General features: G+C 38.0%; 1 protein-coding gene across 3 annotated transcripts in view; it reads right to left on the bottom strand.

Annotated features, from left to right (window-relative positions):
- Positions 1-27,865, bottom strand: part of NLN (neurolysin) — a 93,301-nt gene that overhangs the window by 52,395 nt on the left and 13,041 nt on the right. For 2 of the 3 annotated variants that reach the window (XM_058563961.1, XM_058563963.1), the window contains 2 exons: positions 10,786-11,045; positions 4,394-4,542 (listed from right to left, as the gene is read on the bottom strand). In XM_058563961.1, the coding sequence (XP_058419944.1) occupies positions 4,394-4,542; positions 10,786-11,045 (409 nt within the window). Of the gene's footprint in view, positions 1-4,393; positions 4,543-10,785; positions 11,046-22,932; positions 23,139-27,865 lie in introns of those variants that run through there. The other variant, XM_058563962.1, reaches the window with a different exon arrangement.

Below are 27,865 nucleotides of genomic sequence, written 5' to 3' on the forward strand. Positions count from 1 at the left end.
ACTAAGTGGACATACCATCACACGGTTCTCCGTTTTGGTGTGAGCCACAGGCAGAGTGAGGACACTGGGAGGGGATCCACACTGCATGAAGACACTTTTTAACGGGGGCTAGTCTAGTTCCATTCAACATACATTTCCTGAGCTCCTATTTATGCCATGTGCTAGGGAAACAGATGAATATCCTCAAGGTGCTTTAAGTGATATGAAGGAAAAAAAGATACATTAGCAGATAACGTCAATATCATGTAGTGAGTGAAAAGAGAGGTAAGCACTTGAGAAGCACAAAAGAGGGGCGCCTGGCTAATGGGGAAACTAAGGCAAGGTAGTTGATGCTTTATGTCGGGTCTCTAGGCTTTTACAAGCCTGACAAAGTTACAAGTTTCAGTATTGATTATTACCAATGACTAGACTCACACGTTTCAAAATCAAGAAGGAATGGTTAAGGGAATTACCATTACCATGCTGAATTTTGGACACAGTTTTTCCTTTTCCTTTTTCTTTTCTTTTTTCTTCTTTTTTTTTGGCCATGGTTTTAAGGCACTAGTTCTTGTATTTTAGTTGGCACTAGGCCTCCATGGCTGGTAGAGTAGATCACATAATGCTTAAAAGCATCTTTACTTAATCCTATGACCTATTCATTTACACTGTAACATTGAAATTTTTCTGTTTAAATCACTAATTGGCTAAGATGAACTGGCAAGACCAAAGCCCACAGCTCTGAAAAAAATATAAACAATATTACAACAGATAACTGTATTTCTCAATCTAGCTTGCATAATTCGACTTTATTTCACTAAAGAATCTCTCTTCTGTACTTATTACTTAGCAAGCCACTGGAATAAAACGTTGTATGTCTGGATTGTTTTAACATGAAGATACTGTATATTTTTCTCACCAATATGGCTTGAAAGAGGGTCTATGAAACTTTCTTTGATCTCTGCTGGCTTTTTAGCCAACGACTGAGAAACCTTTGTCAGGACTGGGAAACACCAAGACCTGTGGCCATCACTGTTGGCTTTTGATACCTGGACATTTTTTAGATGAAGTGTTAAGGAAATGCTTGTTTTATTTCTTTTTCTTTTTTCTTCTGGTAGAATTAGGATACATCTAATATGTTACATGTCCACTTATAAAAAGGGATACCTCACAAGATTGGTATAAAAGTTAAATTAGATAAGTAAACTGCTATACAAATGTCAAGTGGTGTTACTAGCCACACATTGGGAAGGAGGTAGGAATGCACAGTGGTTAGTCTCATTCTCTTTTATAATTTCATCCACAAAGTACTTATTTGGGAGGTTTTGAAACATGACTGCAAATTAGTTGATACTCCCTAAACTGAGATGCAGTGTCCCTTGAATCCAGGCAGATGGCAGTGACTAGCCAATCAATACAGTATGGCAGAAGTGATACTACGTGACTTCTGAGACAGGTGATAAAATGCAATGCAGTTTCTGTGTAGTTTGTTGGAACACCCGCGTGGGAGCCCTCAGTCTCCATGAAAGAAGTCTTACCACCCCGATGCCGCCATGCTGTGGGGAAATCCAAATGAGCCCACATAAAGAGACTACGCGGAGATGCCTGAGACGACACGAAGAGAGAGATGCCTGACTACCCCTACACCCTTCAGCTGCAGCCACCACTGCCTGAAACCACATGCCAGATTCCAAGAACTACCCAACTGATTCCTCTCCGAATTCTTGGTCCACAAAGACTGTGAGAGAAAATAAAATGATTGTTGCTGTTTTCACTCACTAAGTTTTGGAGTAATATGTTATACATTAATAAATAACTGGAACACTTATTAAGAACAGATTTCGCATAAAGAACTGTGAAAAGTAATTTCACATTTCTATTCATCAATCCTAAGTGAAAAATAACATGAGAGCTAAAATAACATTTTATATCCAACTAAGATAATGCTATACTTGATTACTGTCTATATTGGTCGTATCTTGAGGCCTCAATATTATTCAGAGCACCCTCATTTTAAAGATTTTATTTATTTATTTTTCCCCCAAACTCCCAGTATATAGTTGTACGTCATAGTTGCACATCCTTCTAGTTGCCGTATGTGGGACGCGGCCTCAGCATGGCCGGAGAAGCGGTGCGTCGGTGCGTGCCCGGGATCCGAACCCTGGCAGCCAGCAGCAGAGCGTGCGCACTTAACCACTAAGCCACGGGGCCGGCCCAGAGCACCCTCATTTTAGTAGAGCATGCCTGAAATTACTGACTTCACATAAATTTAAGACCCTATTATTCAGCTTGATGAAGGCTCTATGGGTTATACATGGTTGCCCTATTTTAATATAGTGTTACAGAGAAAAATAAACAGAATATTTAGATATACCTAACCTTGTCCTTCAAGTATGAATGAGATTTATCATTTATTAAAGTGTCCAACTCTAGCAGAAAACTGATACTGATAGTTCTATATTTTAAAAATACTGCCTAAATAAACATAACTATTTGTTAAGGAAGGTGTTCAAAGGTAACAAAATTCATCAAAAAAGCTCCAATGCATAAACACAATAGTTATTTTTTTTTATTCTGATGTAGTCTTAACAGACATTGTAAAAAGCCCCTAAAAATGTTCACACAATAATAGCCGTGTATGAGAATAATTACTTCTTTGGAAAGAGGAAAAATCATGGAACCAAATATGAAACTACTGTAAATTATTATAATAAAACCCTGAAGTGAACCAGCCCAAACAAATGAACAACTCTGACGAATGCACTGGTGTTTGTCAGGTAACCACAGTGTGCCAGCTTACTGTCTAGTCTATTATACAGGCAGCCATTTGTTCCCAAATTTAGTGAGATCAGTCCCTGATATACACAAAATTTAAAAGTATAACAAAGAAATATAATGTGACAAACATCTCATATCTTGATAACATTCATAAGAATCAGAGAAGGTGGAATAGTAACAAAAACATTAGAATTGATTAATAACATTAAGATTGCAATACATTTTGAGGCTAGAAAATCCCAAATGAGAACTCAGAAGTCAGGATGAAAACGGAATTAATCAAAGGAAATTAGAAATTCTGGGGAAAAGTTCTAAAATACTATATAATATACAGCTAGAGAGGAAATTAGATTATTTTGGGATGAAACAAAAATAGGAGACAATAAGGGCCATGATTTGAATCACACAGAATAATAAGTGGGGCCAAAAGGAGAAAAGAGAACGATTTAACTAATAAAGAAGAAACATAAAGTTATTTTAATTTGTATTATTTTTATAGTGCCAAAGATGAATAATTGTGAACCACACAGATGAATATAAATTACAGGGTGAAAAATGCTTGCCTGAGAGAATAGATAGCAAGTATATCTTATGTGTCTAAATAAAATCTTGATCACATTTTTTATAGTGAGTTACAAATAAGACATTTGAAATAAAACTGCTTTTTTATTTTAACTCGTCATAATTTGCTAAAAGGAACAAAAATTTTGAGATTTTGCATAAAGAAACATGCAAAATTAAACAAAAATGACTGTGATTGTAAAACATTACTCGTTTTCCAAATAAATTGCTGAGTGTCATGAAAATAAAATTCAGGGGCCAGCCCAGTGGTGTAGTGGTTAGGGTCATGTGCCCCGCTTCTGCAGCCTGGGGTTCACAGGTTCGGATCCTGGGTGCAGACCTACACACCGCTCCTCAGGCCATGTTGTGGCGGCATCCCACATACAAAACAGAGAAAGACTAGCACAGATGTTAGCTCAGGGACAATCTTCCTCAAGCAAAAAGAGGAAGCTTGGCAACAGATGTTAGCTCAGGGCCAATCTTCTTCACACACACAAAAAAAAATTCAGAGCAAAGACATGATGAAAATCCCAAGAAGCAAATGAACATCAGTGAAGAGATTAAAAACACTCAAGGCAGACCCACCTAGAACATTCATTATCCATAATTTCCATGAGTCCTAAAAATTATAAGGATGACACACAGAAATGACTCAAGCATGCAGCATCAATGGTATGTCATCAATATGATGGGCCAAAACCATATGACATTTATAGATAAACAAACTCAAGTCCATTTGCTTCTAGTTGATCTGATCTAATATAAACCTTGAAACATTTTGAAAATTCAAAGAGGTTTTTACATTTAATCATTAAGTTCATGATGGTTAAAATGCCTTAGATTTATAGACATACACTCTTTTACACTTCGTCTTTAATTTTAAGCGAATGTAATTAGCAACTCAACATAAACCTAAGTGGTATAATATAACATTACATAACACTATAATATGCCCATCATTATAATAATTAGAAAAAAAAATCTAGGAACATTCAAATACTTTTTATTGTTGGTCAAAGGTTTTTACTTTTTTATTGTAGATTTTTTTCCTTTTAAAGGGATTTATAACATCATTTACCTGTAAATGAACAATTCTCAGAAATATATCTTCTCTCATGCTCATCTCGATATCAAAACGAGAAAGTCTTTTGTCCGCTTCTGTGCTTGCTGCCCGTACTTCTCTGTCAGAGGAGACGTGCTGGGGAAAGTCCAGCATGGTTCGTTCCACTGTTGACAGAGGAAAGAGCTATAAGGGCTCATCCAATCAGTATTAAGAAAAATACCTCTCACCTAGATGAATGATTATCCCAATATAAGTTTTCCATTTTATACTTTCTGTAAAAGTTCCTAAGGTTCTCAAGAAACAGCATCTAATGCAGAACTTGGTTGTTCCAGTGGCTTTATTAGGAACAATAAGGGTGTGCACTGAGCACTTATCAAAGTATGTTTAGGGTGTAATTTATCAACTAAGAATGTAGAAAGATAAAGATATAGTTCTTAGACTGAGGCATTTTTACAGTCTGGGGAGTCGGGGGTACAGAACAGTACACAAAAAATAAAACGAACAATACAGGACAGAGCAGCTTTGTTGTTAGATGAATGGGATAAGTAGCTCAAAGGCAGCAATCCCAAGGGCCGGAGCACTACGTAATGCCTTATGGAGAAGGCTGGGCCTTAGAGGATGGCGAGGTAAGGGGAAGAGCTGGGTAGCGGGCTGGAGAAGTAGAGGTTGCCAGCATGGGGACTGGCGGAGGCAGAGCATGTTTAAGAAACAAGCAGACCAATTTAGTGGGATGGGGTTTGCTCAGAGTAGAAAAGTTCTTAACCTTTACTACAGACTCCTTAGAGAATCTAATCCAAGTTATGGACTCTCCTCCAAATGTAAACATTCATAGAAACATAAGAAGCTCCATGCAATTTCAGAAGATTCCCAGCAATCTCAGTGGACTCATTCAGTAAGCAGCTGAATATTGGGGCTATTCCTGTTAAATGATGGTGGTATTGTAGTCCACTCTCATTTTCACATATTAAAGTTGGTTCTTGGGTTTTTCATTTGTATTTTGACTTTAATTAAATTAGGCAAAAATCTGATGTCAGTGAAACAATCCATACTATAGAAAAAAATGAGTATGGTTTATAGTGATGGTTGTGGTTATGCTGTGACAGTGAATACATTTTTATTTTATTATCTTTAGTACTTTGAAGGTATTGTAAACAAGTAAAACTTACACACGTGATATTTGTGTATACACATGTGTAAACAGTAGAACTATCCTTTACATACCAAGAAATTGTCCAGTTAAACAAGCTACCTCTCTCATATCTGTCCCCTTAAAACAATGTTACAAATAAAGCTGTAAAAAAAATTGCTACAAATATCTGAATAAATTCATAACGTGTGTTTTAAGAAATCAAATTAGATAATTATTCTTTTAGGATTTAATATATAATTTGATGTCCCTTGATTAAAGAAAAAATGGAACAGAAGATTTAAAATTTAATACATACAGCACTCGTTTAAGTGATAGAGTTAACTATACAGTTACAATTTGTTTACTTTTTAAAATTAGCTCAAAAAGATATTAAGAAGGAATCAAAATTGCTCAAGAACTTAAATGAGCAGAATAAAATGCAGGAGCCTAAAACTGAAAATATATTCTTAAACAAAGAAACTGAAAACCATTTCCTTCCTTACTTTGCCACCAAGACCTGAAACCAGACTTATGCTCTCACTGCCAAACTATAAATAACACTGACGCCCAGCACCTGACACTAGACAAATGGGCGTTTAACAGCTACAGCAAGAGGCAGAATGAACTCTGAGAAAATATACAGATAAGAGAAAGTTAGTTCTTAAAAATTGATTCCTAAACTCAAAATTTTTATGATTAATCCAAAAAGACAAATTTATGGGGTAGCAAGAACAAATATCACAAAACTAAAAGTATACTTAAAAGATGTAGTATTGAGGAAAATACAGAATTTAAGATAATTCTTTTTCTTATGAAAAAGAATTCTTTCATTTGTTTTTTGCCCACTGATTTTTACATTTGTTAAACATAAGTTACCAGGCTGGCACACCGTCTTGGCCTTAAGTGACCGAAGAATGAGTGAGTATCTGAACCAAGGAGAAACCATGTGCAGGGGGGAGATGCACACGAAATTGCCTGCTGAGAAAGCTCTACTAAATGGGGACCAACTCCATCCCTTTGACTTTAACTAACCAGATCTTTTTGGTTTTTTTTGTTTTATTGATGTCATAATAGTTTACAACATTGTGAGATTCCAGTTGTACATTATTCTTTGTCAGTCACCATATAAATGCTCCCCTTCACCCCTTGAGCCCACCCCCAACTCCCTTTCCCCTGGTAACCACCAAACGGTTCTGTCTGCGTGTTAGTTTATATTCCACATACGAGTGAAGTCATACAGTGTTTGTCTTTCTCTGTCTGGCTTATTTCACTTAACATAATACCCTCCAAGTCCATCCATGTTGTTGCAAATGGGACGATTTTGTCTTTTTTATGGCTGAGTAGTATTCCATTGTATATATATACACCACATCTTCTTTATCCAATCATCTATCGATGGACACTTGGGTTGCTTCCACTTCTTGGCTATAGTGAATAATGCTGTGATGAACATAGGGTGCATAAGCCTCTTTGGATTGTTGATTTCAAGTTCTTTGGATAAATACCCAGAAGTAGGATAGCTGGATCATAAAATATTTCTATTTTTAATTTTTTGAGGAATCTCCATACTGTTTTCCATAGAGGCTGCACCAGTGTGCATTCCCACCAGCAGTGAATGAGGGTTCCCTTTTCTTCACATCCTCTCCAACATTTGTTATTTTTTGTCTTGGTGATTATAGCCATTCTCACTGTGTAAGGTGATATCTTAGTGTAGTCTCGATTTGCATTTCCCTGATGATTAGTGACATTGAACATCTTTTCATATGCCTAATGGCCATCTGTATATCTGCCTTGGAAAAACGTCTGTTCATATCCTCTGCCTATTTTTTGATTGGGTTATTTTTTTGTTGTTCAGTTGTATGAGTTCTTTATATATTATGGTGATTAACCCCTTGTCGGATATATGATTTGCAACTATCTTCTCCCAGCTGGTGGGTTGTCTTTTCATTTTGATCCTGGTTTCCTTTGCCTTGTAGAAGCTTTTTAGTCTGATGAAGTCCCACTTGTTTATTTTTGGTTTCCCTTATCCAAGTAGACAAGGAATTCGAAAAGATCCCTCTAAGACCGATGTCAAAGAGTGTTCTGCCTATATTTTGTTCTAGGAGTTTTATGGTTTCAGGTCTTACCTTCAAGCCTTTGATCCATTTTGAGTTAATTTTTGTGTACGGTGAAAGATAATGGTCTACTTTCATTATTTGCATGTGGCTGTCCAGTTTTCCCAGCACCATTTGTTGAAGAGACTTTCCTTTCTCCGTTCTATGTTCTTAGCTCCTTTGTCGAAGATTAGCTGTCCATAGGTGTGTGGTTTTATTTCTGGACTTCAATTCTGTTCCATTGATCTGTGTGTCTGTTTTTGTACCACTACTGTGCTGTGTTGATTATTACAGCTTTGTAGTACATTTTGAATTATAGCTTTGTAGTATATTTCGATTGTGATGCCTCCAGCTTTGTTCTTTTTTCTCAGGATTGCTTTAGCTATTTGGGGTCTTTTGTTGCCCCATATGAATTTTAGGATTCTTTGTTCTATTTCCACGAAGAATGCCACCGGGATTCTGATTGGGATTGCAGTGAATCTGTAGATTGCTTTAGGTAGCGTGAACATTTTAACTATGTTTATTCTTCCAATCCATGTGCATGGGATATCTTTCCATTTCTTTATGTCATCATCGATTTCTTTCAATAATGTCTTATAGTTTTCATTGTATAGGTCTTTCACCTCCTTGGTTAAATTTGTTCGAAGATATTTTATTCTTTTTGTTGCAATTGTAAACAGGATTGTATTCTTGAGTTCTCTGTTATGTCATGATTATAGAAATGCAACTGATTTTCTAAGTTGATTTCGTACCCTGCAACTTTGCTCTAGTTGTTGATTAATTCCAATAGTTTCACGATGGATTCTTTAGGGTTTTCTATATATAAAATCATGTCATCACGGCGAGAGTTTCACTTCCTCATTGCCTATTTGGATTCCTTTTATTCCTTTGTCTTGCCTTATTGCTCTGGCCAGAATCTCCAGTACTATGTTGAATAAGAGTGGTAAGCGTGGGCACCCTTGCCTTTTTCCTGTTCTCAGAGGGATGGCTTTCAGTTTTTCCCTGTTGAGTATGATCCTGGCTTTGGGTTTGTCATATATGGCCTTTATCCTGTTGAGGTACTTTCCTTCTATACCCATTTTGTTGAGAGTTTTTATCACAAATGGATGTTGGATCTTGTCAAATGCTTTCTCTGCATCTATTGAGATGATCATATGGTTTTTATTCCTCATTTTGTTCATGTGGTGTATCACACCAATTGATTTGCGGATGTTGAACCATCCCTGTGTCCCTGGTATAAATCCCACTTGATCATGGTTTATGATCTTTCTAATGTATTGCTGAATTTGGTTTGCCAATATTTTGTTGAGGATTTTTGCATCTATGTTCATTAGCGATATTACCCTGTAATTTTCCTTCTTTGTATTGTCCTTGTCTGGCTTTGATATCAGAGTGATGTTGCCCTCATAGAATGTGTTAGTAAGTGTTCCATCTTCCTCTATTTTTTGGAATAGTTTGAGAAGGATAGGTATTAAATCTTCTTTGAATTTTTGGTAAAATTCTCCAGAGAAGCCATCTGATCCTGGACTTTTTATTTTTTGGGAGGTTTTTGATTACTGTTTCAATCTCTTTACTTGTGATTGGTCTATGCATATTCTCTATTTCTTCTTGATTCAGTTTTGGGAGGTTGTATGAGTCTAAGAATTTATCCATTTCTTCTAGATTGTCCAATTTGTTGGCATATAGTTTTTCACAGTATTCTCTTATAATCCTTTGTATTTCTGTGGTATCCATTGTGATTTCTCCTCTTTCATTTCTAATTTTATTTATTTGAGCTTTCTCTCTTTTTTTCTTGGTGAGTCTGGCTAAGGGTTTGTCAGTTTTGTTTATCTTCTCAAAGAACCAACTTTTTGTTTCATTGATCCTTTCTACTGTTTTTTTGGTTTCCATTTCATTTATTTCTGCTCAATTTTTATTATTTCCCTCCTTCTGCTGACTTTGGGCTTTGTTTGTTCTTCTTTTTCTAATTCTGTTAGGTGTAGTTTAAGATTGCTTATTTGGGTATTTTTCTTATTTGTTAAGGTGTGCCTGTATTGCTATGAATTTCCCTCTCAGGAACACTTTTTGCTGCATCCCATATGAGTTGTAACTAACCAGATCTTTTTTCTTCAAGAGTTTAAATTCAAGGCTCATAGCAAGATTTAGTGGCAATTAATGAGAGTGAAGCAGTTGGTAGTAAGAGGCAGAAACTGAAACAGAAATGCAGAGGTAAGAGAAAGTAGCCAAGTCCCCAATATGATTGGACATAGGGTAGGGAACTCCTGATGTTGAGGGGCTGGCCGGGGTAAAGAGATGACTAGGTCACTAGGGCCGTGTAAGATTCTGGACAACCTTTCAAATTCCAGCATACGTACAAATGTTTATGATATCCAGTCTACAGACAGCCTACATTCTTACGAAGTCTCGATATAAAGCCAAGGTTGCTTAGCTATCATTATCCTACAAAATATATCCAACCCTTAGAGATGACTGGTGTAAATCTTCATTCCTTATAACTCAAAGGGTCTAATACTTATATTATAAAAATAATATATTTTAAATGTAGGAAATATGGAAAACAGAGAAAAGCATAAAGAGTCAATTAAAAATCAACTGTAAACTCAACACTCAAGATATTAGCCATTATTAAAATTTGTGTATTCTCTTCTGGTTTTCTCTGTCCTTTTTTTCTATGTTACTAAAGATTGCTCCTAAACATGATTCTAATGGCTACATAGTGTTACAGAGGGTGAACGTATTATAATTTATTCAGCCATTCTATTGGTTGACACTTAGGGGCTGTTTCCAAGCTTTTGCTATGACAAACTACCTATTTATACATAAATTTATACACGATTTTTCCTGTATCTGATTATTTCCTTAGATTCAATGCCTAGATGTAGAATTACTAGGCTAGGGTACGAACTTCTTAAAAGTTTTGATACATACCATCAAAATGCTCTCGAGAAAGCAGTTGTGATGAGAATGTACATTCCATAGCACCTTTTCCAACATAATAAACGTTTTTAATCTTAGGTAATTTCATTCTAAGAAATTATGAATCATTAATCATCTGAGTAACTACAAATCATTACTTAAAAATCAATATCCTATAAAATTGGAAAACCATTGCCAAGACGGAAAGCGTAAAATGGTTTATGATGCCCACAAAATGAAATATTGATATGCTTTTGCATCCTGCTCACCTATATACTTCACTTCCACATCTGCCAGTGCCTGCAAACAGTTCTCGTAAGTTACTTCCTCAATGTCCAGCATTCCAATAGCATCATACACTTGTTTGGTCTGCACAATGAGCTCCTCAGTTCTTGTTTTAATTTGCTCTGGTGAAAGATCCCATCTTAAAACATTTCTGCCAGTTGCAGTATAGGAAGACATTGTCTGAAGAGGAGACATCACTTCTCTTCCTAAAGTCATTCTGAATAAAATCCTGGAACCACCAACTCTACAAAGAATTAGAAAAAGAATAAAAATTAGGTATTTCTGTTGGTCCAAAGTCAACATGCAAATGTGTATTATCTAATTAAAGTTTAAATTAAAAAGAATTTTTTTTTTTTTTTTGGTGAGGAAGATTGGCCCTGAGGTAACATCTATGCCCATCTTCCTCTATGTTGTATATGGGAAGCCACCACAGCATGGCTTGATGGGTGGTGTATAGGTCTGCGCCCGGGATCTGAACCCATGAACCCTGGGTCGCTGAAGCAGAGCATGTGAACTTAATTACTGTGCCACCGGGTCAGCCCCTAAAAAGAAATTTTTAGTAAAATTGAGCAGATTTCTTTCAGGTGAATACATATGCACAAAACTAAATGCTCTTATATTTTCTTGAATGGTTATAGACTTAATGGAATTTATACTTTCCAAACACTGAATTGTTTATGTAATTAAATCATATAGAAAAATAAAGTTAGGTGTCAAAGACACAGTAATTGTCCTTTATAAATTAAGTCAGTAATCTTTCTTATTTAAATGTTGTTCCTGTGCTAATGTCCACCTACTATGTATATAGACTCAAAAATATTCTGGGATTCAGCAAGGAAACATTTTCAAAATTCTCTTTTTACACTGAACACCAATTAAAAATTTTTCTTACCAAAATTGCATGTAAATCAACTATGGCAATTTGAATTTAAGACTTGGAAAATAAAATCTGGAATAGCTAAGGCATTATCTTAAAAGATAAAAGAAAAAATAAATCAAGAATACTACTAATCCTTCACCCCCTTAAAACACTCAAACTAATAATTGATGTCATATGTGTGTGTATACATATAATTTTAGATCTTATAAATATTATAATTAATAACAAACATTTATTGTGTTTAGGCACTGTACTAAATGCTTTCCATTTAATAGCTCAGTCCTGACAACAACCCTATGAGGCAGATACTGTGGTTATTCTCATTTTACCAAAGAGGAAACTAAAACACAGAGAAGTTAAGTAATTTGCCCAAGGTCACACAGCTGGTTACATGGTAAGAATTAGGATTAAAAACCAGATAGCATAGATCCAGAACCCACACTCTTAACAACTATGCTAAACTTCATTCCTATTACCTTACAAGACCCCAAAACAACCTTATGAGGTAGGTAGGGCATTATTCCCTTTTAACACATGATGGAATTGAGGCTCAGAGAGGCTAAGTGAATTATTGAAGTTCGCTCAACAAATATTTACAAGCACGTACTGTGCCTGGTACTTGTTCATTCGCTCAACAAATATTTACAAGCATGTACTGTGCCTGGTCATTGTGGTAGGCAACGAGGACAAAAAGGCAAATTGACTGGGACCCTGCTATTATAATACAGTGGAGAGGAGAAATCGATAAACAGGCAATTATACTCCACTGAGATGAGAGCTATGATAGGGGGAAGCAGAGGGAACTCTGAAAAGAAGGAGCTTTTCTAGGAAGATTTTCTAGAAGGAGCAATGAGCAAGCCAAGATATGGACAATGTGCAGAAATTATCCAAAGGCCAAAGGCTGTAAGGAGAGAGAAGTCTGAAAAGGTAAGTAGGGACTAGAGAACAAAGAGCCTGGGGAATCATTAAAGAGTTCAACATTATTCTGAAAGTGTAAGAGAGAGCCATTGAAGGATTTTAATCAGGCGAGAGATGAAATAAAATAGGCATTTTAGAGAAATCACTCAAATTATAGTGAATTGAAAGGTTTGGAAAAGAGAGATCATTCTAGAGGGAAGCTATTACTGCAATTGGGGCATAATATTATGGAATACTCACTAGGAAATACGGGGCATTGGAGTGATTTAAAAGATATTCAGGAAGTAGAATCAATACGACTTGGTACTGAATGGATGTGGAGGGGGGAAGTGAGGGAGTCAAGGATGATGTTCAGGTTTCTGTCTGGAAAGTGGATGCATGTATGGTGGTGTCATCAGTAAAACAGGAAACTTAGAACAAGGAGGAGGCTCTTGTGGGCAAAAAGAGAAATTCAATTTTGGACCAAGTTTGAACTGGCTGTGGCACATGTAAGTGGAATTCATTAATAGTAGATGGTGACTGGAGTCACAGGTGTGGTTGAACTGGCCCAAGGGAGTTTGCAGAGTGAGAACAGAACAACTGAACCCTTGACTCTAGTCTCATCATTGAGGTAGAAGAAGAACCAAGCCAGGATGGGTCTATGAAGTTGTGAAAAGTAAGCACTGAAAAAGGGAGGGAGTGAATAAGAGTACCAAACACTGTACAAATCTCACGAAAGATGGAAGAGCCTCTGCTGATTTTAGCAACAGAAATGTCCTCGATGACTCTGGCAGGAGCAGTGTCCGTAGGGTGCTAAGGGTGGAAGTCAGAGTACTATGATTAAGGGGTACAAAGAAGGTAAAGAACTGGAGAGTGCACCTATGCAATTCTCTATAGAATTGGCTGTGAAAACAAGGAGAGCTAACACAGTGTAGCTGGAAGGGGATGAGGAACAGAAGGGATGCATTTTTAAGAGAGACCTGAGTACTGACTCCTTAACTGCCTCTCCACAATAACTGATGTCCCTTACGTGAGACACACTGGCTGATGGTTACACTCAAGGCTGGTAGACTATTTTCTAATGTATTTTCACATTTCTCCTTCAACCAGTTGAGTTATATATTCACTAAGGGTCAAAGCTATTTCTTTCAAAACATGTTCATGCCCATTATACTTGTTTTCATGTAATTTAAATATTTAATTGATTAAATGTAAGCAAAAAAGAATGACTTGTTGCTTAGGTAAACTGTTTTGGAAATACTTTTAAAAAGACAGTTACTAAAACACCACTGCAAAAAACTGCTGTTACAGAAGACCGACACAAGAATTGTGAAGATTCAGAAGGCTTTTGAATTCAGATTACTTACGTGTGTTCTTGCTCCACTTTAAAGAAATTGAAATTGGAAATAAAAATGATGCATTTTAGGTGTAGTTTATGTAGGGCTGTGAGGAATGCCAATCAAGTGATTCACACTTAACAAAAAGGCCTTGGTCTTACATCAAAATATTTGGAAATAAATACACATTTTTTTTTTTTAGACATATTTTTAATTTTTTTTCCCCCCCGAAAGCCCCAGCAGATAGTTGTATGTCATAGTTGCACATCCTTCTAGTTGCTGTATGTGGGACGCGGCCTCAGCATGACTGGAGAAGTGGTGCGTCGGTGCGCGCCCGGGATCCGAACTTGGGCCTCCAGTAGCGGAGCGCGTGCACTTAACCACTAAGCCACGGGGCCGGCCCATAAATACACATTTTTGTTTTGTTTGAATAAATTGTTTAAGCAATTTATCATTTTTTATGATTCTACTTGGAATCATTTTTTTCAATTAATTATTAAATGACATATAAAGTAAGGTCCTAACGAAGGCAGGAAGAAATGGCATACAAAGCACGGGCAGAGAATTTGTTTCAGATAGAAAGAGACTACAGTCAGTAAAATCAATACAACAGGTAAAATGGAAGTAGTTGGGTTATAGTAAAAAGTGAGATGTTTGAATTTAAGAATTCAAAGGTTAAGCAGTCTGACAAGATCCAGGATATTTTCCTGGAAGTGGATGGTTGACATAAACGAGTTGAAGAGCACAAAGAACCAACAAGGTAGTACTGGATAAATTGTCTATGTGAACACTGGAGCCAGGAACTTGATAGATGGGCTTGGGAGTAGAAAGGAAGACTGAACCAGGAACCAAAGTCTTCAAAGAATGCAGGGGACCAACCAGGTAGTTGGCAGAGGACGTCATGGGCAGGGTATAGAATGGTAAAACCAGATTGTGAGCCCCGAAGGTGTTTTTATACAATGGTGAAGAAGTGTTCGTCTGGGAGCATAACAGGGGACAAGGTAGGAGCCGGGGAACAAAGAAGATGCGGATCTTTCCTCCTGACTTTGTGGTATGGAGTGTGGAAGAAAGAGAGATGTAGGGAAAATATTTTCCTCAGGGTTGAGTGGATTTCAGTAAAGGTTAAGAGGAGAAGAAAAGATCCAGAGAATATGAAAAGTGGAGGAGTTTGTTTACTATGGGACAAGGGTTCCAGAAATAATAAGGGAGAAGTCTAAGAGTATAGTAGATAACTAAATATGTGTTGGTTGTCCAGCCATTCACCTCTTCCCGCCTACCTAATTATATACTATTTTCTTCCCAGTACCCATGCATCCCCCATACAGTCCATAACCTTTGAAAGTGGCTGCCGTGACCCTCAGAACCCCTGTGAAAGAAAGAGGTTTCATTCTTACTGAATGTAATTGAGCAAGTTTGTGTCCTGGATTGCAGTTGGCATCCATCTCACGAGAAAGAGTGGAATCTGACTTATGATGAAATAAGCACTGTGAATGGAAGAATAAAGGAAGGAAACCAAATATGTACTGACATCACTGAGCCCCTAGATCAACTAATTCTGAAGACTGACCTAGAGCCAGACTTTCCAGTTATGTGAGTCTATTGTTTAAGCCAGTTTGAATGTGGTGTTATATTATTTGCCTCATACAGGATGCTAACTGATGAAGGAAAGAAAACTGATAAAGGAATGAGCACAGAAAAAAAAAAGTATGAAGGTCACACTATGAGAAATGATGGACTAGAGGATCTTACATGCTTGGTGGTGGCCTCAAATAATAGAGACGTGAAGTTCAGTGTGTGGAGTTGGCTGAAAATTTCCAAAATAAATATTCCCACAATCCTTCATGTATACATAGAACTGAGGCCTCAAAGAAGGAGTCAGCATGACCATGACTGATTAGGGCTAAGATGAATAAACGTGTTCTTCCTTCCAAGGAAGTTTCAATACAGGTGAAGAGGCTGACCGTGGGATTACCAAGATAATGAATAGCAAGCAGAAGATTGACGACTAAAACAGGACTTCTGCATTTCAATACCCTGCTCTTTTCACCACTCCTCTTAGTACAAACCATTTATTATGGACAAATTTTCATTATTGTTAAACAGCTTTAAAAGAAAATTACTTCCAACATTTCACTGATAAGATGACCTCCACTGGTTTTCATTTATTTCCTAACATTTATCAAAAGGTTGTGTTTGGTCACAGTATAGCTGATTTTAACTCAATTGTTTAACTGATCAGGATGTCAGCACCTCCACCATGGCTGAACAGATATATCCATAATCACCCTCGTAGAGTTTTGCTGCAACTAATGAAAAGCTACCCCTTTGTTAATGTAATATTATTCTCTGAATGTGGAAGGGGTAAAAAAGAAGGAACAGAAGTTAGAACTCACGATTTCACGGGTCAATAGAGCATATTATATTTTTTATCTTATATCTTCTTTTCTCATCTTCTGGGATTTTGTCTTAATTTCTTTCAGGATTTATAATTCTCATTACCAAAAAAAGGGGAACAGAGACAGAAGGACTCCCTTAGACTTCTGACTAAAACAGTTGCTCTATTGAGAATTTTTCTATCTGCATTGTCTCTGCTTTTCCTCTTCCACCGTCATTTTGCTGAGTGTCCCTTATCGCCCCTTTTGTTACAGCTTCAAGCTCGTTCTATGTTTCGGATGTTGGTACATTGAGCTCTTCTGCTGTGTGCCTCTGCAGCCCTGGAGAATGGCACCTGGTGGGAACATCAGGGCCCCTGCAGTCATCCTACAACCGTGTGTGCCCTTGAGAATCTGGTGAGGATTTTTTATTGATTTTTTGCATCTGAGAGCTACAAAGGTTGAAAGCAGGCAGCACAGTGTGATCCGGTCTTTCTCTACAGGAGTCATTACATGCAATTATTTAAAAATGAAAATCTAGATCGAATCTGACAATCCTACCGTCTAATTAAACACTAGCCTTTTTTTTCTACAAACTTCCAAGCTCTTTATTATTTCTGTCCCAACCACGCCTTCTTCATTGTCTCCTCTGTCTTTAAAGCACTTTCAACACACGACTCTGAAATTTCTAACCAAGAAATAATACAGCATACTATACTGGAATTGACAGGAAGGTGCATTCGTTGTTAGAGCTGTAGTCTCCTGTGGCCAACACACAAATGAGGTACTTAGGCAGAGAAAGCAAGTGGCATAGTTTCTGATAGAGATCACCAGGTTGCAGAATTTCATTTGGACCAACGAGCATGCCGCAGTTACTTTGAGTTAATTATTGCCTTAAAACTTTTGCGAAACATTTTATGGAATGTACTTTCAGCAATATTCTGACTTACTAGATTCACTTCTTTTGAAGCATAAAGGCCTCTACTTCCTCACAGCAAGCCTTCTTTGACCATTCCAGTTCATGCAGATCTGAGCATCTATCACCTTTTATCTGTGCCATTCATTTTAGACATTTAAATTACTGTCATTCACCTGTTCAATTGGTTTGTGTTGTATTCTAAATTAGACTAGGATTTTCCAGCACAATAATCATTGTACACTTCTTTTGTCACAACCCCCAACCCCAGCACACTGCACACTGCTGAGCACAAGATGCTCATTACATACTTGAAATGAGATGGTACTGATATGACTAAAACATTACCGCAACACCATATTCCTTTAACATCACAAATAAACATCCATACAGGGGAATGTGTTTTATTAGAGCCAGGACTAGCGTGAAACTCCAGTATACAAAATGTCACAACTTTCATTTCCCTACAATTTACATTTTATCCATGTTCCCATTCTTTCCCTATAGTGTTACTACGTTGTAGTACATGGTTTGCATGGCATTTTCTGAAATTGCTCCAATTCTTCAAAACACTTGGCAAATATTCCTAGTATTTACTTTGGAACTAACGTCTCTCTATAGAAGCTGTTACTGAGAGCTGCATTTCATCAGTTCTCCTAGACTGGAATTCCTGCGTGTTTCTTTTACTTCTTATCTGGCTACTTTGTCAGAACCATTCTCTTCTAATCTTGATTCCTACTGTTCACAAAGTTGTCTTTTTCAGTCATCAGTTTAACTAAGCCACCCCTCTCCTGACAACTTATCAGGCTCTGGCTCAAGTCCAGGCTCCTTTCATCAGAGCATATGAGGCTCCTTCATTTTGGATTTCACCACTGCCAAAGCCCAGCCATGAACCTACCCAAGGCTTACCCATTCCTGTAAGCACTTCGTCCACTTCTACCTTGAACCTTCAGCCAAGCAGCACATTATCCACTACATTTCTGCTATCTAAAACAGTAGCCACATGTGGTTCTTTAAATTTAAATTAAGTAAAGTAAACAAACTCAGTTCTTCAATTGCACTAGGTACATTTCAAATGCTCAACAGCCACCATGGCAAGTGTCTACCATATTGGACAGCCAGATAGAGAACATTTTCATCAGTGCAGAAAGTTCTAACGGACAGCACTGCCCTAGACGATCTCATTTCAGGAATACGATGTATGCCTGTACCCTCCTAGGGGCATCCTTTCTCTTTTCCACTCACCAAGTAGATCCCATGGTGTCTTCTTTGGAGGCAAGAAAGAACAGAGAAAGCGAGGGAGGGAATATTCACTTACTGAGTAGTTCCTATGTTCCAGGATGAGTTAAAACACTCATTTAATCCTAACAACACTCGAATATGTAAGAGTAAGCATCATTTTTAAGAGCATCAGTGTAGTAAAAAAGACTTTTAGTTTTTCCTACAAGGAGCAGGGCCAAAGGTATTGACAATATGATTAGAATATAAAAGTGGCTTTTCTACAAGATTGTTTACATTTCACAAATCCTTTATTTTTACAATTGAAAGTTAATCTTATTTATTAGCTGTGTTTGCTAAGATAGAGGTCAAGTTACAAAATTTTACCTAAAGGTTCCTGGTACTCGACCCTCAAGATATCAAACATTTACGAACTTACTGTTTTCTCTCTGCGTTGAGTCTCCTTTCATGTCTTACATTCCTGCCACCATGCGAAATGTTCAAGCATCTCCAACTGGTGAAGCTCTCCCATACTCCCAGTCTTTCTCCTGATACTCAAACTGCCTGGCATCCTTAAGGTCTTCACAGATCACTTTTTCCACTCTGTCTTAACTGAAACCTGGATCCCTCAGAACCCGTCGCCTCCCCCATGCTCATTCTCTCAAGCTCCTCATGCTCCTTGGCCTTGTGACAGGGTGAACTTTCTCCTACATCTTCAACGCAGTTTTCAAATCATTCCTGCACCACAACTCTGATCCTCTGAGGCCGCTGCCTTCCTGCTATATCACTGGCTCTTATCAACTGACCTCTTTGCCATTCCCTCACATTTATCAAAGACTTGGATCTATAGTCTTTTCCATCTTAAGCTCCAAAATCATCCCTGGGAGACTCTAAGGGCAGATGGATGAGCTAGACCGCTCCCTTAACTTCAGTTTCTTGATCTACCTCACTCCAAGAACCTTCATGTTTATTCTTCTTTATCCCCACTTGGAGATGCTCCTCAGAGAGGATAAATTCTGATATTCCACTCTCTGACCACACCTTCTATCTTTTCAGCTCCCACTTCTCTACTCCTATGATTCTTTATTTTGTCATCTCCTTTACACCTCCAGTCCTTTGATCCCTCTAGTGTCTCACTCTAACAGGCTTCACCTGTAGCTCCACTTAGACCTGGGCAATTACTGTACTTCAAAGGGCCCCATTTTGGCCCTTCTGCATCTACTCTCTGCTCAAGAGAGCTAAGAGAAGGTGCCCATGCAGAGCTCACAATCCCCACCCCACCCCACAACTATGATTTGAGTACCAGGACTCCAGAGTTCCTTGCTCAAATGGCTCCCAGAGCCTACATGGGCCTCTGCCCTCGGTCCATCCTCCTGAGGGTGAACTGCACTATTCGTGCATACACCTCTTGGAACAAGGGATGGTCATCAGTAGGGAGAGTATGGTTGGAGCTTGGGCTTACAGGTGGGGGTATCCATGCACACATGAAGGCCCTCACAGTACAAGAGGGGGCCAGGAGTGGCCTTCCAATTGTACTCTTGTCCCACGTTGCAAAAATGTCAGAAGTGGGCCTCATCTATTGATTCAACTATCATTCACTGAAACCCCAGTGGCTTGCTCCTAGTCCTTCTGCTATATCCACTTTATAAACCTCTGCCCAGGATGATTTTAACCAGCTATCTTCTCTATTCTTACATCCAGATTACCAAACAGAGCTATAGGTTTAACGCTATTATATCATGGTCTCTAATTTGAGTTGGACTCTTAAGGCTTCAGGAAAATCCATCCATGAAGGACTGCCTCTCATTCCCCACACCAATTATTTCAAACTGTGACCAGCCTCCAAAAATATCTCCTTTCATTGTCACTAGCTGACTTTGCTGCCTAAGTTATTAATGCCATCAGACAGAAATTCCCTCAACTTCTCACCTATAAATATAGTGACATCTATATCATCCTTTCCTCTTTACTCGTAACTAGCATAAGAGCTACTGGTCTTGTCCAAAGCCAATTTCTCACTCTGTGCTTGGGTCCTATCCGATCTTTCTAGGACATCACTCCAAGAAATATTCTCTCTTTTAGTACAATCTTAAATGTCTCATTTGTACTGCCTCTTTATACATATGTACATGCTTGAATACATGTTTCCTCATCTAAGTAAAACAAAACAAAAATGTCCCTGATCCTAGAAACCCACCCTCTATTTTTCCCCTTCCCTTCATCCCCAAGATTTTTCAGAGTGGTCTGGCCAGCCTTGCCATCTTCATGTCCTCATCTTTCATTTACTCTTCAACCCACTTGAATCTGGGTCCTGGCTTCATAAAAAATGGAAACTGCTGGGGCCGGCCAGGTGGCTCAAGCAGTTAAGTGCACATGTTCCACTTTGATGGCCCGGGGTTCGCGGGTTCGGATCCCAGGCGCGCACCCACACACCTCCTGTCAAGCCATGCTGTGGTGGCGTCCCATATAAAGTAGAGGAAGATGGGCACGGATGTTAGCCCAGGGCCAATCTTCCTCAACAAAAAGAGGACTGGCACCAGATGTTAGCTCAGGGCTGACCTTCCTCACAAACAAAAAAAAGGAAAACTGCTATCACTAGGATCCCCAATAATCTCCACTAAATCCACCTGACGTTCTTCAGTACATACCTGTCTTGACTTTTTGTGATATTTGACAGTGTTACCCGTTCCTTCCTTTTTTAACTCTCTCTTTTTCTGAAACTTTTCCCTGCCTTAGCATCTGTGATAGTGATTCCTCTTTCTATTCTATGTCTCTGGCTATATCTTCACAATTTCCATCATTTGCTCCTTTTTTATTCCCTTCCTTAGGATTCCTTAGTGTTCCTCAGGAGTCAGTTCTATGCCTTCTTCTCTTCTCTTTTCATTTTGCACACTCTTTCTGGGGTGTTCTGGTCCACTTGTGTGGCTACATATGCCACCCATAGCTATAGAGTTCCAAATCTGTATCTCTAGCCCAAATCTCCTGAGTTTTAGACTCATCTATCTAACACCTATTGGATAGCACCACTTAGATGTCAATGGCCACCTCAAATCCAGCATGTCTAAAGTTAAACTGCCCATCTTCCTTAGCCCCTGGAGCCGCACATGTCCTCTTCCAGTATTCCTTATCTCAGCGAAGATCACCAGTATGCACTCAAGTTGCCAAAGTCAAAAACCCAGAAGACTTTCTGGACATCTTCCAATCTATTCTCCAGATTGCCTGCAGAGTAATCTTCCTAAAATCTGAATCTGATCATGTTGCTCCCCTCCAGTGGCATGGTTCAGGAACAAGTTCTGATTCCACTGACTTCAGAATCAAGTCCAAGCTACTTAACCAAACATACCAGTCCCTTCTGGATCTGCCCCTATCTCTCTGGCTTTCTCAATGCCACCCTTTTGCCCTCAAATCTATGCTCTAGGCATAATGAACTACTTTCACATCTCCCTCAAATCGTTAAGTTCTCTTCAGGCCTTGGCAATGTTTTTCCCTCTGCCTGGAATAGCTTTCCTCTCCCCTATCTGAGGCACAACCTCTCTCTCATCTCTTATCTTTCAGATCTCAGCTCAGACTTCATCTTCTCAGACATTCTTTGACTACCTCCAGCTGTATGAGGAATTCTTCCTCTGTGCTCCTACAGTACCCAACATGTACACTGACCAAAGCACGCATCACACTGAACAGTATTCACCTATTTACTTGGCTGTGTCTCTGATAATTCTGGAACAGAGACTGAGTTTTAGTGAGATTTGTAGACCCTGAACCTAACACAGTTTGTGGTATATGTATACTTTAACTGTGACAAGTTTACCCAAAAAATTCCACTTAAGCTTATTTGTTTAATACTTTTCTTCTATTATTTACATGTCCAATATACAAGTAGTTCCACTTGAGAGTGTTTAGCTTCCATGGAGCATTCTATAAAGGCCTGATCTGCAATTAGCGAAGATGATGCAGAGTAGATATAATGACATATATTGAATACTCAAGCATCCTGAATGTTGCTAATAATCTTTTTCTGAATGGACCGATGCATTGAGGAATCCGATTCAGAAGCCGTGCTCCACAGTTACTGAGCTCTCCAGTTTGGGTACTTATAGCCCCATAACAAAGGTACGATTCTGGTATTCGAGTCACTAGTGTTGCAGACAACAGCTTTTTCATTTAAGGACCTTTTAATCCGGGTTACAATGGAATTGTTTTATGAACAGAATGTTAGGTAAATAAGTCAACTTTTACCAGTAAACAGAGACTCACATTCTTAGCCAAAATTGTTACTTTTGGGTGTTCTTTACTAGAATTAATGTCCAGAAATTGTTACTTTTGATGTTCTTTAGTAGAATTAATGTCTAGAAAGACCATTCCAGCTTGGTTTCAGAGTTTACAGGAAAAGCAATTAAGTATGATAAATGTATTTATATCTCTACCCATTCCCACCTTTCTCAGTTTTAAAGAAAGATGTGTCCCCCAACCTATGGTCTTCAGCTTTTGCACTCTGCAAATTTCCCACTTACTGTCTCCACTTCCTTGCTTATCACTAATTCTTCCACATGATTCCACTACGAGTGCTCTGGCAAAGGTCACTTTTCCTCTTTCCTGGTTCATCTTCCATTTTTATGACCATTTCTTCTCAGTCTCCTTTGCTGCCTTCTCTTCCTGTAACCATTCAAAAAAGTTGACGTCTCCCATGATTCCTTCCAGATCTCTAGCTGGAGCTCTAGACCCACAAACATCTTAAATGCAACATATTCACAACTTGATCTTTCTCACAAATTCCCAATCTCAATTTACTACTCTTCACCTAGGCACTTTGACTAGAAACTTGACACACTTAAGAGCGATGCGTATCATCATCACTCCTAATATTTATTAAGAGCCTGTTAATGTGCCAGGTACTAGACCAAGAGTTTGCATGCATTTGCTAATTTAATGCTCCCAACAAGCGAAGAGGCAGGTATTATTAACTCAATTTTATTGGGCAGAGAGAAGTAAAGTAGCTTGCTCAAGGTCACATAGCAGGTGTGGAGCTGGGATTCAAACCCAAGCCTGACCACAGAGCCCACATTCTTAACTACTATGCTATAGTCATGTTGCAACTGCATCCTAGAAAGGAAAACATCAGATTTCTCACCAATTGCACCTCGATCTTCCACTCTGCTTGTAATAGAAAGAGAATAAGGTAAGCAGTAAAAGCATACATATTGACATCACTTGTCAGATTCGTTGTCTACACCACTCCCTGAAGGACTGCTGCAGGGCCTGTGAGGAGTGCCCCACTTTAGCTTTCATCCAGCTTTGAGAAACAGGCCACGTGGGCAGGGGCGGCTTTTAGTCACCCATTTCCAAAGATTAAACAACTCAAGCTAGGACAACCTGATGGCTGCCCTTTGCACCCAGGTCTCGCTCTTTTCCAAAGCCCTTTGATGAACTCTTCTTAGGTAATCAGTAAACCACTTGAAAAAGTGTACTCCTAGGAAGTAGCAAACTCGTTCTCAAAGTACTCAGGCAAACAAATAATCTACATTTCTTACAGATAAGTTTCAGTTGAGGCATTCTAAGAAAACATTCTATGCAACAAATGCTAGTTCTTTATTTTCTAGTGATTTCTCAGATACGAGATACTGACTTGTTACCATTATCTGTGATTATGCCTACATTGCAGATTATATCACCCAAAAAAGGCTCATTATAAAGGGATTTCCTATGAAGTAAATTAGTTGATTCAGTCATTCCTTCAGTAAATATTTTTTGAGGTTACAAAGACGAATAAGACATAGTTATTGCCCTCTAGGAGCTTATAGACTTTTGAGGAAGAGACAGAGACAGATTAGAATATGAGGCAGCAAATTCTAAACGAATAAAGTGATGGAGAACTTATAGGACAAAGCAAGTAACTCTGCCTTGGGAGGTACTTCTATATATCTCACTCTACACACACACATACACACACACACACACACACACACACACACACACACACACCTTAGAACTTGGTTCTCCTCTTTATATCCGTTTGTATAAAATATTTTATTATTATTATTGATCTAGAGTATCATACTTTTATTTCAACTAGCATTTGTGGAAGGTCTTCTAAGTGTATTTCAGGAAATGTTACTCACATTAGCTACTTCTAACTTCTAAATACCTTAAGTGCGATGTTTTAGGGTCTACATGTCAATTGGTTACTTGCTGTACATAATCTGCATTGAAAAATTTAAAAATCAATACTTCTGGGCTGGCCCCGTGGCTTAGCGCTTAAGTGCACGCGCTCTGCTGCTGGCGGCCCGGGTTTGGATCCTGGGCGGTGGCCGGGTCCCACATACAGCAACTAGAAGAATGTGCAGCTATGACATACAACTAACTACTGGGGCTTTGGGGGGAAAAAAAATAAAAAAATAAATAAATAAATAAATAATTTAAAAAAATCAATACTTCTCCTGAAGACTGTTTGGTCTTTTTTTTTAAATCTGTAAGGAAAAAAAAGCATAAGTTTATAAATTAAGCCCCTAGATGGTGCCTGGTACTCAGTAAATATTTGTTGAATGAATTAAAATCAGTGTGAATACTGAATGCCAGCCATGGATTGGCTGGAGATATACTAGGAAGGCTGACTGATCTGCTCCTGGGTCAGAAGAGGAATGAAGGAGACATTCTCCTTCAAATTCCACTAGAATGTAATCTCTTTGAGAACATAGTACATGTCTTAGTCACCTTTGTATTTCTTGGCAACTGTGGAAGAATGTGCCAGCACATAGCATATATGTTGTAACTGTTGAATCAATGAGTGTAGAAAAGTGATGAAAAACCTAAATTAGTGTTTCCTAGAATGACTACTAAGGTCAGCCCAACACACCAAGTAAATAAGGTGATAAAGCCATCAAGAAAAGGTGCTGAGACAATAAAGTTATTGAAGAAAAGTAATTAAGTGAGGTATATATCATAAAGATACTTTGAGTCACAGATAGATTATCTACAGAACATGCCAGTACACTTGGAAAGCAAAATACTACAATTCGACTGCTCTTGCTTCCACCTGCTGGTATAGGAAAGTAATTTTTTAGATTGGGCAGAAATGTTTAGCAGCTCTAGAAACACCTTTACGAAACACATTGAACTTTCAAAGCACTCTTGCCAAGGTAACACAGAACACTTCCCATAAACAGCCACTCACAAAAATGTACACCATGAACTCAGCTACAAATATTTTGAGTACAGAGCAAAACTACCCTAAACATGAGACATTCCACTGGACTTTATTCTGAGTAGCCTCTAGTGTCTAATAAACCCAAAGGCATTATCCATTTTCTTTCATTGTACTGTCCCATTTTTGTACTCATAAAAGTAGCATTTAAATTTGATGACTAAAATAACCAGTGCAATTATAATGGTCCAATCTTGGTCTTACATAGTGAAAATATATTATTTATTTTGAAAATAGTGCCACATACAACATCAGTTGTATACAACTTCCTCTATTAATAAGGCTTAAAAGTAGAACTAATTATATGATACCAAAGCTCCCCTAGGAATGAACACTGATTTACTTTCAACTCTTTCTTAAAATGTTAGAGATCCATTTAAAAAAAGACAAAAAGGCAATTTAATTTTAAATTTCAGAATATAATGCAAAATATAAGTTTTTGTTTCCAAATTTCATTGTAAATAAATGAAATGGGTCTCTTCAAAGTCATCTTTTCCTAGAAATAGGAATTAAAATAAAAAAATGTTAGAAAGAAATTGCTTAAGGTCATATGAAAAACTATGTGACACTAGAAATATTTTTTAATATTTCTACTCTTTTTTTTTTTTTTTGGTGAGGAAGATCGGCCCTGAGCTAACATCTGCCAATCCTCCTCTTTTTGCTGAGGAAGACTGGCCCTGGGCTAACACCCATGCCCATCTTCCTCCACTTTTTTATATGAGACACCTGCCACAGCATGGCCTGACAAGTGGTACGTCGGTGCATGCCCGAGATCTGAACCAGCGAACTCCGGGCCGCCGCAGCAGAGCGCGCACACTGAGCCACTCGCACCACTGGGCTGGCCCCTGATATTTCTACTCTTAACAAATTGGATTTTAAGAAAAGGTTCATATTACAAAGTTATAAAGAATGAAATAGAAAAATGCCAGGTTGTGAAAAATAAGAAAACAGAAGATAATAGCGTAATTGATTTTCTCCTATTTTTTTGTGTATAGGACAAGTGGTTTAATAATTACAGGTTTTAAATAAATTTATTATAGATGAATATGAAAAGGTTTCTCTTCTTAAATCCTTTAACTAGCTTAAGCATAGTCACCTGAGACCACAGAGCATCTAAATCAAGTGCTGCATCACCAATGAAATTAAGACTTCCTTAATAATTCATTAGTAAAGAGCCTACACACACACATGGAAAACCACAACTCAAAACAGACATTCCACTTTTATTTTTCTCTAGGAGGATGAATAAATTGCTTCTGGCACATTTAATTGGTGTTTGGGGCATACTTTTCAGAACTGAAATCCTCAGTAAATTACTCAGGGGAGGGACTTCTCGTTACATTATTTAATATTTAGGCTTTTTTTTTTTCTCTTTTTGGGGGGATCATGGTCATCTACACACGGACATTTTGTTGAGTGAATGATGATGCCTAAAATCTCATCCCCCACAGTCTGGCTAATAACTAGTTTGCTTTTCTTTTTAAATACTGGTTCAACCACACATAGGTGTTTATTGTTTTTACATGTGACAATGATATTGTGATTATGTATTTTTGAAAAAAAAATTTTATCTCAGAGCTATACATTGAAATACTTAAGATTAAAGCAATATAATGTTGGCCATACGTTTCGAAATAATTGGAGGAAGGAGAGTTATATGAAAAAAGATCGGTCATGGGCTGACAATTTTGAAGCCTGGTGATGGGGAGGCTCATTATACTAACTTCTTGACTTTTGTTTATGGTTGAAAATTTACATAATAAAAAGCAAAAAAAATTAATAACTGTTCACATGCCTAGCTCTAGTAGCTATTCTAAATTCATACATGGGGTCTGAAAAACATATGAACTCAACTTTAAACAACACTGATGCTGACAAGCATATTAAAAGGGATAATCAATGGAGCAAACCCCATAGGGAAACAAGCACAGGTAAGAATAAATGTATTTGACCAGTAAACGAAGATTCATAAATTCACAGTTAGAAGAGGCCTTAGAAATCAGCTAGTTCCAATCCTTTAATTTAGGATAAAGCCCAGTGACGTTAAGTCACAAGTAACTAACTATAGGCCTATGCATCCGCATTTTACTCTATTGCGGATAGAGTGAAGGTTACATTATAAATGGATTATTAGAGAAGACTCAAGAGCTACTGCTTCCTAGTGTATCTAAAACTTGAGGCTGACAACTCCGAGCACAGCTGTCAGATGGCTGGCAGGCCACTTCTTCCAGTGAGGAGTGAGCCTC

Source organism: Diceros bicornis, chromosome 20 (assembly GCF_020826845.1).
Source record: "Diceros bicornis minor isolate mBicDic1 chromosome 20, mDicBic1.mat.cur, whole genome shotgun sequence".
Taxonomy (NCBI): domain Eukaryota; kingdom Metazoa; phylum Chordata; class Mammalia; order Perissodactyla; family Rhinocerotidae; genus Diceros; species Diceros bicornis.